Raw genomic sequence first — 17,774 nt, 5'->3', positions numbered from 1 at the left:
CGTGTCGGGCTGGTAGCCGAAAAATAGCTTTACTTTGTTGTCTGGGTCAACTTTGCTTGCCAGAGACAGAGAGAGGCGTTGAAAGGCTTCTCCAACAGAACTTATTTTTTCCGGAGGAAAACACGAACACAGTGTACAGTTGAGTCTTAATAGCTTACTTACAGCTGGGCTCGTCAGGCACTCTTCTTGGCTGCAGTGGTTATTATTATATTTACATGCTTCCAGCTCCCGTTTTTGCTCCGTGACAGCTCGGACTTTTCCTTTCTCTCCCTCCCTCGCTCACAGACACATAACGTGTATGGCAGTCCATTCTCGCTGCAGCAAGGACTACACTGCCCATCAGGCTACGTACTTTAGGGCCATGCCTGTAGCATTCTGCCTTTTAGCTTAGCACAAGAACAACAACAAAAAAGCGCTCTCTCACCCAGGAAACACGCAGAGAGAGAGCGCGGCACCCTGTAACCATGGCAACCGTAACTGCCGCCTGGAACAACAGAACAGCTGTCAAACAAACCCAAACAGTCCTGACCCGCGACAATATGAAACAGGGAAGTACCGCCGTGTAATCCATTTATTTCAGCAAAGTAACTGTATTCTGAATACCACCTTTTTAAACGGTAACTGTAACGGAATACAGTTACTCATATTTTGTATTCTAAACACGTAACGGCGGTACATGTATTCCGTTACTCCCCAACACTGCCTATAAACCTAATAACCGAATGCGCTTTTAACTCTTATTAGAATGAGATTTTAACCACTACGGTGCAAAGTTTTCAGATACTGCGTTGATGAAGTACAAGAGATACAATCAGTGCTTTGTCAGTGTTTATTCAGCATTCAAGGACAGAAATATTTGCATAGTATTTTTACTGACATATAGTGCACATATGTTTTGGGCAAAAACATTTTTGAATATTAAAATATGAACATTTTTAACATCCAACTGTCAAATTAGCCAATGCAAAACTTTATCTGCCTATTAAAAAAGGAAGATAATCTTCTCACAAACTGGTGTTTGATTTTGAAACAGGAAAAAAGTGGGGACACAAATAAAAAGACTAACATTTGAATAAAACCTGAAAGCAAGTAAATACTTTCTATGCTGCCTTATGGTAAACTTTGGTAATATTGATGTATAAAGAACAACACTGGCTGATGATGAAATGCAGTCAGCTGGCATGGTGACACTGCCAGTATTAACCTGCAGGGCTGGACTGGGACAAAAAAATCGGGCATTTTGACCAGAGACCAGCCCACCAGGTATTAAAGCCATAAAGCCTTTGAATGAAAACAAACGCTGTTGTGACAGTGATGTACACTGTCTTGTTGGTATATGTATGATTTCTATACATTTTACGTCAGATAAAAACTTTGTTTGCAAGATTCAGATAATTGTTTAATAAAAGCTAGATATTTTAAATGAGAATAAGTAAGAAAAGTATTTCTTTGTGCCCCCCTTTCCCTGTTAATGCCCTACCTGGCCCCCTGGCAAAACTTTACTAGATCCGCCCCTGCACAGTTACCAGCTGTCAGCTATGTAGAAAAGGATCCTGGTGTTATTTGTCTCTCAGAAACAGTTCATAACTTCCCTTCAACTCATTCATGTCACCTAAAAGGTAAACCTGTTTCTCCATCACCTGTTCAGCTCTGGTGATTCAGTAAGGACATCTCCTGGTTTCATCTTCATGTTTCCCTCTCACCACATATCCAAACCGACATCATGACCAGCAGCTTTACAGCTGTGGCTCCAGCAAACATCAGCTGATACTAGAAAGAAATATTAAATAAATTCTAACAACAGCTGATCAAGCTTAAAGGTGCTGCTGTTGTTTAGCGGGACATCCGCTGGTTTCCTCTTTCTGGCGCAAAGTGGGAGATAAACAAACAAGAGAGAAAAGCCGATCAGCTGATCATTGATCAGTTTCATGATTGAAGTAGGAACGGGAGAGAATGAGAGAAGAGGAGGCAGCTGACAGCGTAAGGACAGAATAACTCCAGCTTTGTCTTTTTTTTTTCATTATAGTTAAAGTCCGGGACAAACTGCGTCTCTTCTCAGCTCAATACCAAACGTGTAATATTTTATCTGAATGCCGGACATTCTGTTTTTTACGGGATGGTTGGCAACTCTACTAACTAACCTTATGAATAAAATAAAGTTTACTATCAGTAACATCATAGCACCCACCCAGCTGGTGAAACCCCGTCATGCTAGCTAGCACCCAGCACGAGTTATTGTAACTGACTGTAAAAAGTCAGCACAATGAAAATAAACTCCACCTAAACTTGGTTTATATCTGACCCAGATAGACTGCAGGTCATAACTTCTTACCTGAAGCTCAGTTCACTTGGACTGGCGGCCGCCTCGGGTCTCTCCTCCTCCTGCCTCCCCTTCCCTCATCTACCTGCTGGCCTCTGTGGAAGCTCCGCCATAGCCACCACCAAACAACTGAGTAATTTTTACACATCGGCCAGCATCTGGCCAATCCACCACCTCTCATTGTTCATGTCGTTACAAAAAAAAAAAAAAAAGTCATCAGCCCACCAGGCAAATGCCCGGTATGCCCGGTGACCAGTCCAGCTATGTTAACCTGTTAATCCTTCACTGAAAAATTGTTTTCTGCGGTGCCGTCTTTCATGCTTGGCTCTCCTACCTTTGCTAACGTGATGCCGATGCTGCATTCACTTACACTTGGGGGGTGGCCTGTGTCCCCCCCAGGCCACCCCGCTGAACACGCCACTGTTTGTTGGTTAGTGATCTAGCGTTTACCAGGGCCAGTGTAGCTACGGCCGAATTCGTTCGCCTTCTGTGGTTTTTCTTCCATAGGGGAAGGCTAGGTGGATAATGGCGGAATAAAAAAAAGTTATGGTTTCTACCACAGGTGCAACATGGAAATCCTCACATCCTGGGGGCTTTTGGTACTGCTCCTCGACAGTGGCACGGATATTTAAAAGCGATTTGAATTCGTAGACCAGAAGAGTAGTGGCAGTATTAAAGAAAACAGATATTAACAGAGCTAAACGATTTGAGCCTAAACAGAAACACATGAAAGGAAATCCTCTTCATTTAATAATCACATAAAAAGAGACAAAAGAGTAAAACTGTGAGTCACAGTCAGGGCTTAAAGTGGGCCATGTTTTTATTTGATATGTTTTTGGGACAACACCTGAACGACTGCAGGTGTCTGTAAGTTGTGTTAGCGCTACTTTAGCATCTAGCTAGCCCTGCTGAAGAGGAGCGAGCATAAAGGGAGGAACGTTTCTGAAGTGTCAGCTAATTTCAAATGCAGCGTTTCTATCAGCTCTACAAACATCAGCAGACACACAAACTGTTTGTGTGCAGTTTGTCTCACAGTGTGTTGCAGCTAAAGGTCCAGCTGCTGTATTTCACAGGGAGAGAAAAGAAAGAAAAGAAAAGCTGCTGTAGGAGAGGAACCCAAGCTTTGGCATCGCTCTGAAAACTATCGCTAATCCTTTTACTCGCTGGCTTTCAAATAAAAGCTGAAATGAAATTTGTGGCGTTTGCAGGATCTAATCAAACACACAGGATCAGGGGATAAGACAGCAGAGCAGCTGATTTTACACCTGAAGATAAAACTGTAATATTAGAAACATATGAAGATATTACACACACAATACAGACTGCAGCTCAGACAGCTGCTGGAGACAGATGTGTGTGTGTGTGTGTGGGGGGGGGCCTTCAGAGTGTGACCCCATAAACGACTTCCTGGAAGTCCAGCAGTTCATCTAAGCAAAAGGCACTTGTGTGTGTGTGTGTGTGTGTGTGAGAGAGTACCTTAACTCCTTTATTTCATACAGACAGCTTCAGCATTTGTTCAGCTTCAGTTTTCTTTCTCACATGTGAGCAATGTTCCCTCTAATTTTTCATGTGTCTGAGCGAACACACAAACTCCCTGAGCGATCCCTTGGACCACTGTGAGCGACATCAGACGTGTGCACTGTGGTCACACCAGCATCGAATCCATCCAAGTTACATGGTTTATTAAAATAATCAAATTACAGCATTTACATTTATGTTAGACTACTTTTAAACTGCTTTAGCCCACTTACAATGAAAATGTAAAAAAATCTAGCCATTGACCTGTGTAGTATGTTAAGACTATTAGAAGTAAAAATAACTTGAACTCCAATTTCAAAAAACAGCTTTCTTTCTTTTTTTTTTCTTTTTTTTTATAAAGCTCTGACTTGTATTATGAGTCTGTGGTCTGGGAGAGAGTCCTGTAACTCTGTCTGTCAAATACAGTATATAATGACCAATGCTGTGCAATTAATTATATAGTTACTTCTTCAAAAAAGTAACTCAGTTTAGCAGACAACAAAGTTTTTTGCAGCTATTTTTTTTTCTTATTTTTTTTTCTTTTTGTTTTTTTTTTCTCTTTCTTTCTGTAATTAGGTTGGAAGTTAGTCATTTGTACTTTATAGATCTGTGAGGATGAGAAAACAGAGTTTGGAGCGAGACCCTTCATTTACTGCCTTTTTTTTCCCACGGACTGACTGATCCATCGATCCCTTCAGGAGATGGATATAGAGCGTCTCACCTTTTAAAAATATGTGTCTCAGTTTTTCTTCCACCAGGTATCAGCAGCGCTGTGATTGACATCAGAGGAGAGAGGGGGGACGTGAAGTAGCTTCCCTTTAAAGTTCAGTCTGTATTGAACCGGATATTCACTGGGAGAAGAAACTGAGTGGATCAAAGGCTTATTAGAAAGTTTGTTTGAGGAAAAGAAGAATCCTCATTTCCTTTTGGTCTTCCTCGAGGTTATTTTCTCAAATATAAGTGTCTTTGTTGTTTCTTATAAGGAGAGTGAGTCAGGTTTGGTTTTATTGCCCACACATTTTGTGAGGCCCGAGGCCACTGGTGGTGGTGGGTGGGTCTTATATTATCTTCTTGCCATCCATCCCCTCCTCTCCTTTCAGGCTCAACTCGGTTCTCTCGTATCCATTTGAAAAACCTCCCATTTTCTTGATTTATACCTTAGCCTGCTCTACAGAAGTGCCTGTTGCAGAACTGATTCACGCACGTTTTTTATATCTATACACACATGTCCATACACTGCATGCAGTGGAAATCAATGCACTCTTTGGTTATATGCGGTTAGACCTTTGGAAGAGATCTTGGTATGTTGCTCATTCATCACTGAATAGTGCGTGGAGCCTGAGGATGACAGCTTTAACAAAAGCTAACTGGAGTCAACAAACCTCAGTCAGATAAATGAAAGCACGTTGAAGGTGTGGTTAAAAGCTTCCTCTGATTTGTAAAAATACTCAGGGCTTTTCAGTCTGACGCATCTTCTTGAAAAAAGAGCTTTGAGGAGATTTGCATAAACCCAAAAAGTACCGTTAGAGATTTAGTCCAGCAGTTACTCTTCATAGAAGTTGACTTTAAAAGTTACTAAAGCCTTAAATGATTCACGGGACCTGGTTAACATGAGGTGACTGTAGACATAAATATCACAACTGCCTGCTGGAGTTTGAACACTTCTATCACGCTGCTGCCTGGGGAGATGTTATGTGGGCTAGTGCAGCTAGAGATGAGCTCTATGGGGAGAACGCAGCACTGTGACGCAGTGTAAGAAGGTCCTTCATACATCGTGAACTCGTCATGTGAAGCACAGCGGTGTTGGCATCATGATTTTGGCTGATTCATGGAGGGTGAAATTCATTTGCAAATTATTAACAAGTTGTTTTGAAACAGTGTCCTGGTTCTCAACATTGACACCGCTGGACTACATCTACCTAATGTGGATGACGATCTTGGGGACTGTTAGGTATTGGCAATAGTTTGGAAATTTGTAGCTCAGGGGGTTGGGAAGCGCACCTGTAACCGGAAGGTCGCCGGTTCGATCCCTGGCCTCTCTGTCCTGGTCGTTGTGTCTTTGGGCAAGACACTTTACCCTACCCTACCGCCTACTGGTGTTGGCCAGAGGGGCCGATGGCGCGATATGGCAGCCTCGCTATATAAATCCAATCCATTATTATTATTATTAATTTTTAGTTTGTTTTACCTTTAATGCTTTTAATTAATATTACAATATTATTAGATTTATATTAAAATTCATATATGACTTTTATTCAGTGATGATACAGAAAATAAATGTTTCTGTGGTTGTTGCTAATCTGTTGCTAACTCTGTTTTACCCTGTTGGAAATGCAGTTAATAGAACACAGATTAGAAAAATGAAAACTGACAGTCAGTGATTTGTCTCTCTGTCACTGAGAATATTTAACTGGTAACATTAATTTAAACTGAAATGATTTTCACATCGCCTTCATCAGGCTGCAGGACAGAGTCAAACCTGAACATACTGAACATTTAAGTAGATCCATTTTAAACTTGCAGAGATTATTTTGCGCGAATTACTTTTTGGCTTTATTTTCAGCACCAACATTTTATTTTTACTTTTTATAGCTCTTTATACCTGTCGACACATTTTTTGTAGCACATTGAAATTATGTATCCAATGCCTCTTGAAGAGCTTGTGGATTTAGGATTTATTCAACCAGCTAATTCAAAGAAAACCTGGCTATGCTGAGCTGGCTATGTAGTCCATTGTTGTAGTGTAGTTGTGTTTGAGTCACACTGTTTGCATGCTCTTTTTTTTTTTTTTTTTTTTTTTTTTTTTTCTGTCCCATTTGGTTGTTTAGCCGTCAGAACTGTTGTCTGAAGACCAACAAGGATACCAAATGGATTTATTTTGCCAAATGGATCATCATGGCATTGCCGCATTTGTCCATTTGATCAACTTTTGTTGTTATTATTTATTTTATTTTCAGTTGTTACAGATGAGACAGACATGATTGGGGGATAGGAAAGGGAGAAAGAAAGAGAGGAAGGGAAAAAAAGCAGAAGGGAAAAGGGACCGTGAGAAAGGGCACTTACAAAGACAAAAAAAATAATAATAATAATAATCTCCTGGATCACCTGTTGAGAGAAAAAGAATAGAAAACAAGCAAAAAAAAAACAAAGCAACATACTAAACACAACACCATCACGTTAATCTAGCTAAGTGTAAACAGCAATAAATACTAAATATTGAATGTTGTTGTGCAGCACAGACAGCGCACAATGTGCTTTGAAGTAGCAGCTAAGAAAGGTGTAGTTTATGTCTACGAACAGTGAACACCCATGTGCACACCTGTGTGGATCAGAGCGCTTGTATACAGAAGGTTTCCCCATGTAACGGTCTGCTAGAGGGTGTGGAGGCCCATAGCCCCGTCCCCCAGGGCATGAAGCAGGCATGGAGGAGATCCAGGCTCCAGACATCCAGAGGCTCCAGAGTGCGAGAGCCCAAGGAGTACCACCGGAGGGGCATCCGTGCCACCCTCCTGGGAAGGGCTGATGAGATCCCCAGACGAGGGGTCACCCAGTAGCCACGAAGCAGAAGCCAGAGGGGGCTGCACCGGCGCACCCGCCGGCTCTGCCGGCAGCCAGCTGTACCAGAGTGAACCAAGCTGCAGGCCCCGAGGCCGGAGGTTCGAGGGCCCCCTTTGCCCCGGAAGAGGCCTGACCGAGCAACAGGCACCAGGCCCCGCCAAGTAGCCACCGGGAGTGAGCTGGTGCATACCTGAGCGCCCAGCCCCGGACACCAAGAACCACCAATTCACCAACCCCTGAGGGCATCAGTTACCGGCAGGGAGTGTGGTGAGGGGAGATAGGCCTCCACACTTTGGAGGGCCTGGGTGTTCCCAGGGAGGTGGAGTCTAAGACCTGACCTGACATATAAACACAGACAAACAGGCACACACAGACACAAACATGCATTCCCACCCTCATGCACACATATATAAACACTCAGCACTCACCCAACGTAGGAATAGACATATATGCACATGTACACACAATCGCACTCCCCAAACATACTCTATACCCCGGGTCCAGGTATCCTCGCCCCCAGAGGGGGAAACGGCACCCAGACCCAAGAGATGTGACCCTTTCCCCCGGGGTGGAGGCAAGCAGACCGCCCCAGGCATCGCAGAAGCAGGGAGGCCAATCTGTCAGCCAACACCTCCTCCCAGCCCCCCGCCCCGATGGCTGGCAGAGAACAGGGGTGTGTGAAGACCCCATACCTCCCTCCTCCCTCTCATGTGTAGTGTTGCTGCGTGTTGTTCTAAAGTGCATTTAAAACAGGGGAGGGCATGGTGCTGCTGCCAGAGAGCAGCAGGTGTTAGCACGGCCCCTCCCGAGAACCCTCAATGTCTACATGGATTTAAAATTGAGAGGTGGGCACCGGCGCCCGAGGTAGGGTTGGCGTTTTTTTAAATAAACATTTCAAACTATTTACAGAACAATCAGCTGTTCTGCATCAAATCTGATGCCACACAAATTATTTGTGCCACTGCAAAAAATAATTTCTGTCCACTATGAGATAAAGGAGAACAACAGCCTGATACCTGCAGGCCTGACAACAGGAGATGTATCACTGCTGTAACACCTGTAACATTCAGCAGTTGCCTCATTGTTCTGACACACACAACAAAACTATTGACTACACTACACACTAACTACACAAGATTTGCGCTAAACGTCGCAAATCTCTCACCTCTCAAAACACCACCGTCACTCCTAACCCCCGTTTCTTATCAACTAGATGCCACGTTGCCATATCATTTTTTGATTGGTCGACATGGTACTTTTTGGACCATTAACATGGCTTCACTCCACATCAGCCACGCCGCTTTGCTAGCTAAAACTCCGGTGTCGGCACATAAAGACGCTGTCATAGCCTGTCAACCACGTTGATTGGCTGCGTATATACGAATGTGAATCGCATTATTGGCTGGACTATGGGATAAGGTGGCATCGTTCTAGTCCCATACGGGAGCAGCCAGTCACTTACTGACTAACACTGCAAAACAGAATTGTTAAAGTATTAATTTTAATTTTAATTTCAATTCAGGTTAGATTTTTTTTGTGCGCAGCGCAGATTTTCTGTGCGCAGAGACCGTCCCAGCAGTGCGCAATTGCGCACGTGCGCAGCTTAGAGGGAACATTGCATGTGAGTCTGCTTTCTTTGCTTTTATTTGAGTGTAACAGAAAAGCACAACTAGAAATTATACAAACATGTTTATAGGCTGACTTTAGTGTGTTTCTACGCATGCTTGTCCTCTGGTCATGTGGTTTGTATGAACGCTCCTCTTCCTCAGAGGATCCACCTGTGCTTCCTCTCCTCTCTCCTCCACCTGTTACAGTGAGGGAACATCCTCCATGATGGAGGAGCTGCTGGAAAGTGCTGAGAGTTTCCTCCAGAGTGAGACCTCTGTCACAGTTCAGAGGATCTACGGCAGCAGAGACCTTCATGGACACTAAAAGTCTCAAACACACAACAACAACATCACACTGACTCCACTCTGACATCACTGATCAATAATCAAAGAACACACAGATCAAACTGATTGATCAGCCATCAGAGGAGTCGGATCAATGGAGCTGCTTCTGTTCCTGATGTCCCCTGTTTGATCCTGGACCTGAACTCTCCCTGCAGAGGAGACACAAGACAGTCAGACACACACACACACACACACACACACACACACACACACACACACACACACACAGAGAGAGAGAAACAAACCTTTGACTTTAAGATGCATTGTTTTCCCTCTCATCCACGTGTTCTTCCTGTCAACACCACATCTGTATTCTCTACTGTCTCTCTCTGTAAAATCAAAATCTGTAAAAGTCTCCCTTCAAAACCACAGAAAACCTGCCCAACGATGCGAAAGTGGGGGGTGAGTTCATAACACAAGCTTCACATGTATGAGAACGCCACTGACTAGTCTGAAGCACAGCACCAGAATTACAGAAACCGAACAAAGATGAATGAAGACCTGTTGAAAACTAGAGACCTCAGTCTGACTCTGAAATACCTTGCCTTTTATTCACGAATTTGCTGACCTTCTTGGTTCAGTTATTTTTAAATATGACTGTGTGTTTATTATGGGTGATTTTAACATTCATATCTCCTGTAACGATGATCCGTTAGCTAAAGACTTCCTTGCATTAATGGACTCTTTTAATCTTGCCCAGTGGATTAACCAACCAACCCACGCTAGGGGCCGCACCCTCGATCTGTTTTTTTCATATGGCTTGGACATTAGCATGAAGGATATACAGGGAGTGCAGAATTATTAGGCAAGTTGTATTTTTGAGGAATAATTTTATTATTGAACAACAACCATGTTCTCAATGAACCCAAAAACTCATTAATATCAAAGCTGAATGTTTTGGAAGTAGTTTTTAGTTTGTTTTAGTTTTAGCTATTTTAGGGGATATCTGTGTGTGCAGGTGACTATTACTGTGCATAATTATTAGGCAACTTAACAAAAACAAATATATACCCATTTCAATTATTTATTTTTACCAGTGAAACCAATATAACATCTCCACATTCACAAATATACATTTGTGACATTCAAAACAAAACAAAACAAATCAGCGACCAATATAGCCACCTTTCTTTGCAAGGACACTCAAAAGCCTGCCATCCATGGATTCTGTCAGTGTTTTGATCTGTTCACCATCAACATTGCGTGCAGCAGCAACCACAGCCTCCCAGACACTGTTCAGAGAGGTGTACGGTTTTCCCTCCTTGTAAATCTCACATTTGATGATGGACCACAGGTTCTCAATGGGGTTCAGATCAGGTGAACAAGGAGGCCATGTCATTAGTTTTTCTTCTTTTATACCCTTTCTTGCCAGCCACGCTGTGGAGTACTTGGACGCTGCGTGTGATGGAGCATTGTCCTCCATGAAAATCATGTTTTTCTTGAAGGATGCAGACTTCTTCCTGTACCACTGCTTGAAGAAGGTGTCTTCCAGAAACTGGCAGTAGGGACTGGGAGTTGAGCTTGACTCCATCCTCAACCCGAAAAGGCCCCACAAGCTCATCTTTGATGATACCAGCCCAAACCAGTACTCCACCTCCACCTTGCTGGCGCCTGAGTCGGACTGGAGCTCTCTGCCCTTTACCAATCCAGCCACGGGCCCATCCATCTGGCCCATCAAGACTCACTCTCATTTCATCAGTCCATAAAACCTTAGAAAAATCAGTCTTGAGATATTTCTTGGCCCAGTCTTGACGTTTCAGCTTGTGTGTCTTGTTCAGTGGTGGTCGTCTTTCAGCCTTTCTTACCTTGGCCATGTCTCTGAGTATTGCACACCTTGTGCTTTTGGGCACTCCAGTGATGTTGCAGCTCTGAAATATGGCCAAACTGGTGGCAAGTGGCATCTTGGCAGCTGCACGCTTGACTTTTCTCAGTTCATGGGCAGTTATTTTGCGCCTTGGTTTTTCCACACGCTTCTTGCGACCCTGTTGACTATTTTGAATGAAACGCTTGATTGTTCGATGATCACGCTTCAGAAGCTTTGCAATTTTAAGACTGCTGCATCCTCTGCAAGATATCTCACTATTTTTGACTTTTCTGAGCCTGTCAAGTCCTTCTTTTGACCCATTTTGCCAAAGGAAAGGAAGTTGCCTAATAATTATGCACACCTGATATAGGGTGTTGATGTCATTAGACCACACCCCTTCTCATTACAGAGATGCACATCACCTAATATGCTTAATTGGTAGTGGGCTTTCGAGCCTATACAGCTTGGAGTAAGACAACATGCATGAAGAGGATGATGTGGACAAAATACTCATTTGCCTAATAATTCTGCACTCCCTGTAAGTAATGTTGGGATTTCTGATCACTTTCCTGTTATCTTTGATGTTAACTTATGTACTTCTGAACTTCACCCTGATGCTCTCCTACGCCCTACATGTACAATTAATTCTGGAACTCTGGAGAATTTTTCAATGTCTTTTTCGAAACTTGCCTCTTCCATTCCTGACTGTTCCCTGGCTTCCACGATTGATGACTTTGCTAGCACCTTTTTTTCCACATGCTCCTCCATCCTCAATACTGTTGCCCCTGTTAAATTGAAGCACCCTAGATCCTTTTCCCGATGCTGGCTAAATGATTCTACACATGCTTTGCGACATGTGTGCCGCCGGGATGAGAGAAGTCGGAAGAAAGATCGACTCCAGGTTTCTTATGATATCTTGCGTGCCAGCCGGTTGCAATTTCAACTTGCTGCTAAAATGGCCAAAGTTGACTTCCTATCTAAAATTATTCATACTCATGGTCACAACCCCCGATCCCTCTTTAATGTTTTCAATTCATTGGTTAACCCCTGTCCTGAAATGCCACTGGCGTGCTCTCCTTCTCTCTGTGAAAATTTTTGTAACTCATTTTATTCGTAAAGTTTTACATCTTAAGTCCTCGCTCCCTTCAGTGTCGAGTTTTATTTCCACCCCTGGTTGTTCATCATCATTTCAACAGTTTCAGAGTGATTGGACCCAGCATCTTATCTCTAATGAATATATCTCTACTTGCAGGCTATGTTCCTTTAGCCTTCAAACACGCTGTTTTCCAGCCCGTTCTTAAAAAAAGGAACCTCGATCATAATGATCTTGGGAACTATAGGCCGATTTCTAAGCTTCCATTCCTGTCCAAAATACTGGAGAGGATCGTCCTTTCACAACTCCAGCCGTATTTGGATACGAATGCCATCTATGATAAATTTCAGTCTGCTTACAAACCCTGTTATAGCACTGAAACGGCCTTGCTCAGAGTCCTCAACGATCTCCTTCTGATTGCTCACTCCGGACGCTCTTCAGTCTTGGTCCTACTAGATCTATCCTCGGCCTTTCATATGGTAGATCATAACATCCTAGCGAGGCTTGAACACACAGTTGGCATTGGAGGTGACACCCTAGATTGGTTTAAGTCATACCTCTCTAATAGGTCCTTCTCGATCAATTTTGGCCCTTATTTCTCCTCTGCTGCACCTGTCTCCTGCGGCGTGCCCCAAGGATCTGTCCTTGGCCCCCTGCTCTTCTCACTGTGTATGCTCCCCTTAGGCACAATCTTTGAGAAGTATAACATCGCACATCATTGTTATGCCGACGACATACAGATGTATTTCGAGCTAACTGATGATCCCTCTATGTCTTTGTATGGCTTTCGTGAGTGCATGCGTGAGGTCAAAAATTGGCTCGCAAGTAACTCTCTTATTCTAAACGGCAGGAAAACGGAAATTATCGTGTTTGACAGTAGAGTCCCCGTGGCCAACTCCGTGGCGCGCCTCGGTTCCTTTAACAGTTTCCTCACCGACACTGTTAGTGACCTGGGTGTATTTTTGGATAGCTCTTTAAGTTTGATAAACAAGTGTCTTCTGTTGTTAAATCTTGTTTCCATCAATTGCGCCTTATTAGCAAGGCCAGACATTATGTTCCACATAGGGACCTTGGAAAGCTTATCCATGCCTTTGTGACATCTAGGTTGGATTATTGCAACTCACTTTACTTCGGTCTTAACTCTCCTCTCCTCCATAGACTCCAAATTGTTCAGAATGCAGCTGCTCGTCTCCTTACTGGTAGTGGGTGTCTCTATTACCCCTGTCCTTGCTGATCTGCATTGGCTTCCCGTTAAGTACCGCATTCAATTCAAAATCTTGCTGCTTACCTTCCGAATTATTAACAATATAGCGCCAAGCTACCTCATTGAGCTACTTAGATCATACACCCCTACTAGAGCATTAAGATCATCTTCCCAGTCACTCTTGTATGGGCAGAAATCTGTGCCATCAGAAACTGAATTTGAATAAGTTAAATTTGAATTTGAATTACTCGGATTGAATCTGAATTGTAACTTGAATGAAAGCTTTTGAAAACTGAATTTGAATTAGTCTAATTTGAAATTGAATTTATGGTTTGAAAATGAATTGATTTGCTTTGAAACTGCATTTTATCCTTTAAAAATTCAGCTCTCGAATAATTTCAGATTCACTTCTCACCATTCAGTTTCAGTTCTACAATTCAATTTCAGTTCCAAAATTCAGTTTTTTGGGACTTACATCCGGTTCCGGTTCAAGCGCAGATTAATAGAACTACAGACTGATAGCGTTACTGACGGAATCTATAGCGTCTTGAGCTGAATTAAGACTTCAGAAGTCATTCGTCATGTCGAATGACCAGCGGATAAACTCTCAGGTTGGTAATAAATGTATTACATGTATAAGAACAAGCGTCATGTTAACAATTGATAGCCGTACAGTAACCTTTATGCTTATTGTAGCTACTAGCTAAAAACGCTAATTTAGCGTAGTTTGCCCTGAATTCAGCTTTGACAAACAAATATGATCGACTGTTTCTAGTAGAATTCCAAAGTTGTCATCTTGTACCCTGTCAGAGCCCTGTATGCTTGCAGAGACCCCTACAGTAAGGAAACATGCAAAACGCTGTCCAAACCTTTGTATTTTACCTTTATTTATGTCTTACACAGCATGCCAACTCTTTAGCTAACTTAATAACTTTAGCTAAAGTGAATAGTTAGTCTAATTCATTAGTGCAGCGTTACTGGATCACCTGGATCACCTGGATCAGCCCCATGCCTGTGGGGCCGTGTCTGCTTGCTACGCGACTGACCTCCGGACCAGCTTCGCAGTCGCCGCTGGATGCGCGGGCGGCCACCAGAATGGACGCTCCCCCGTCGCTTGGCCAGGGGCTGGGGGCGCCGATGTTTTGGGCCCCAGTTGGCGGGAGGGAGTAGGTTCGGCTGGATGACTCCCCGGGCTCAATCGGGCAATGGCGGAGTGTGGTGGGGCGTGGTCTGCAGTGCTGTGCAGGGAGGGCGGACGCACCTGCGCGGCATCAGTAATCACGCCGCCGGGTTAAAACATGGGGATTAGTGTGTGTGGGGGTTTTTGTTGTGGTGGTGTGATGCAAATGTTAAATAAAGATGGCTCAAAACATCTGTGGTCCCGTCGTGCTTTAATTCCACCACAGTGTACCACGTCAAGTGTCGGGAGACTGACGCGAGCTACACTTTGAAATGTCACACGAACAACAAGGAGGATGGTGATCTTTCAGAGTCGGCCATGATAGAACTATCGTGTCTGTCAGCTTTGAGAGGCCACCCTAATATCGCCAAGATGCTTGACTGTTTCCTTCAAGAGGGGGAAATATCGACGCTGATGCCCTGTCTTCCCTTGATGTTATTTAATGTGATCTATCAGGGTCGGTGCAGTTCAGCCTTATTGCCCATCTCGTTCATCGGCCATTTCTCTCTAGAGATAGCTAACGCACTGGCTTACATGCATGGGCTTCACATGATACACAGAGATCTGATGCCTAACAACGTGCTACTTATGCTGGACACGCTCACCGTGAAAGTGGCGGATATGGAACTTTCTAGGTATGGTGTTGGCAAAGGTATGAGTTCCATGGTTGTAACCAAACCCAATAGAGCCCCAGAATTGTTTTGTAAAAAGTGTTTCATCGATTACACCTGTGCCATAGACATGTGGAGCCTGGGTGTGATGATAGTAGATTCAATGGAGTCGACGCTAAGCTTTTTCGATCCAGACATTGTTACGGATGAACTCATCAAACGGGTTCTAGATCCAGATGAAGTTGATGATCATGACTGCAACCGTAATCATATAACTGTAATGCCCAATGTGATGTGGTGTAAACACGTCAGCCATATTGTGTTCAAACTGCTGAAGCTGCAGCCCGAGGATAGACTCACTGCCAGCATGTTATTGAATGACAACCAGTGGATACGGATTTCCCATGTGACTCCAGATACCATCGATCGTGTGAAACATTACGCTGGCATCAAATCCACTAAGTGAAATGCTGTGTGATCCTTTTTCACATTCTAATCATTTGTACCTTTTACTGTTCATCGTGCCCCCATATGTATTATGGGTTTGGGTTGTTAACAAATAAAACAGATTCATCACTCTATCTCATGTGGTTGACTTTTATTGACACAGCTTATATGTTATACAGGTAGGGACACGCACAGGGGTACATAGTAATACGTACAGACAATGCAAGACACACAACAAAAAACGGTAAGGTGTGCCTTGTGTCCTGATTCTTTTATATTGAGGATGAAAACAAACAAAAACTGGTCCAGATGAGTTCAGTCAAACAATGATTTTATTGAACACACGCGTGGGGAGATGTACACTGTAGCATCATCAGCGTAGATCTCCGCTAAAAAGCACACTTCAAAATGGTTTTGATATGTCAGGGTTTAGCCCCTTCTTGCGTCAGCAAAGCAGATAATATGCATCAGTTACAGTTAATGACAGTCAGACAAGTTTCCATTATCTGCAACATTTTTACCATACATGGCTGTTTGTTTCAACCGTCTCACCCTCCAGATGTTTCTCGTTGACTTGTTCTTTTCATGCTTATCTTTAACACCTCCTGCATCAACTGTTGCTATGCAAGCACAAATGCAGTTACAAGCTAAATGTATCTCTCACCTCTGACCTAGAACTTATTTGTGTCTGTAAGCGTGCTTGCATTGGCCTTCTTGCGCTCCAAGTCACCTTACACAATATATCGTCTGGACATTCACGCCAGATGAAGCTTAGGACCTTAAAAGGACTGAGCGCCAACTCTTTATGAGCGCATTTGAAATGTGTGTATAAAAATAACTACAACTATGCATTTAATAACAGTTTTAATAAAGTGGCACTAATAAAAGCCATGTAAGCAATGATATATTTTCTTTTATTTCCACACTTGACATAAACACATACAAGCCAAGTGCCGATCATATATACATAAACTCTAGAATGATCACAATCAACGTCGCAATAAACCCTCCAACGGCGACAGTAGCTTTTGAACAGCCACTGATCTCTTTCCACGACCTCTCGAACTCTTCGATCTGTTTTTTCAGCCTGTCAACTGCAATTGATAAAAAAAAAACAGTGTTAGGACATATGTAACACGCTTTGAATAAAAAAAAAAAAATGCTAACATTGTTGTGCCCTTACTGTCTGGTGATATGTCCTTCAAGCGAACACTGGTGTTGATGGATTCCAATATCTCTAAAGTAGGCACGAAAAAGCCGTAGTTGTGTTGAGGTGCTATAGAGTAGAGCACATGAGATATCATTATCATTTTTTTACAATAGCGACAAACATCCGTGGACTCTTGAGCTATGTTCACGAACTACTGTACGTGCACTCGGTGGTAGAAGTTTCGCTTCTGTTCAATTGAACAGACCTCGTCGTTTGCGAGCATGTCTGATCATCTGCCCCTCTTCGTTTGTATATACACATTCTACATTTATCAGCTCCATGACCTTCAGGCATCGTGGCAGCTTGGACTTTTGAACAACAACCCGCCGGGGTTTCTATTTGACTCATCGTGTGATTCCATATCTCCATTACACGCCACGTACGGGTTACTATGGTATAATATACACGCCAGTGTTCAGGTTTGGCAAAAACTGTGAAAAGCTCCCCCCCTAACATGTATTGCCCTTCGTCACTGCAGCTGAGGAAGCGGATAGTAACTTGGTACCCCGATGTCACGGGTGTTACACTGTACAAATGGTTGGTGGGTGAGATACGCAGTGTCTTTGTAAAACACAGATGTCGGACTGTCTAAAACGCCTGGTAATGTGATAGCATCTACTAGAGATGGACCGATCCGATATTAGGTATCGGTATCGGTCCGATACTGACGTAAATTGCTGGATCGGATATCGGTGAGAAATAAAAAATGTAATCCGATCCATTAAATATCAAAAAAGCACCTCACAAAACTTGCGACACGGCGTAACTCGGCTCATAACCGTAGCACGTCGGAGCAGTGTGCTCAAGTGATAGAGCGGCTGTGTGTATTTGTAGCCTCGCTAGCAAACCAGCATTTCATCTCCGAGGAAGTGATCCC

The 17,774-nt window shown here is 43.3% G+C and overlaps 1 protein-coding gene across 2 annotated transcripts in view; it reads right to left on the bottom strand.

The window, feature by feature from the left end:
• Nucleotides 1–15,817: 15,817 nt before the first annotated feature.
• LOC120438569 overlaps nt 15,818–17,774 on the bottom strand; it is a 28,562-nt gene continuing 26,605 nt past the window's right edge. For both annotated transcript variants that reach the window (XM_039608970.1, XM_039608971.1), the window contains 2 exons: nt 16,871–16,963; nt 15,818–16,781 (listed from right to left, as the gene is read on the bottom strand). In XM_039608970.1, coding sequence (XP_039464904.1) covers nt 16,645–16,781; nt 16,871–16,963 — 230 coding nt within the window. In that variant the 3' untranslated portion in view covers nt 15,818–16,644. The remainder of the gene's footprint in view (nt 16,782–16,870; nt 16,964–17,774) is intronic.

This window comes from Oreochromis aureus, linkage group 3 (genome assembly GCF_013358895.1).
Source record: "Oreochromis aureus strain Israel breed Guangdong linkage group 3, ZZ_aureus, whole genome shotgun sequence".
In the NCBI taxonomy this organism is placed as follows: domain Eukaryota; kingdom Metazoa; phylum Chordata; class Actinopteri; order Cichliformes; family Cichlidae; genus Oreochromis; species Oreochromis aureus.
This window is presented reverse-complemented; position numbering and strand designations above follow the sequence as displayed.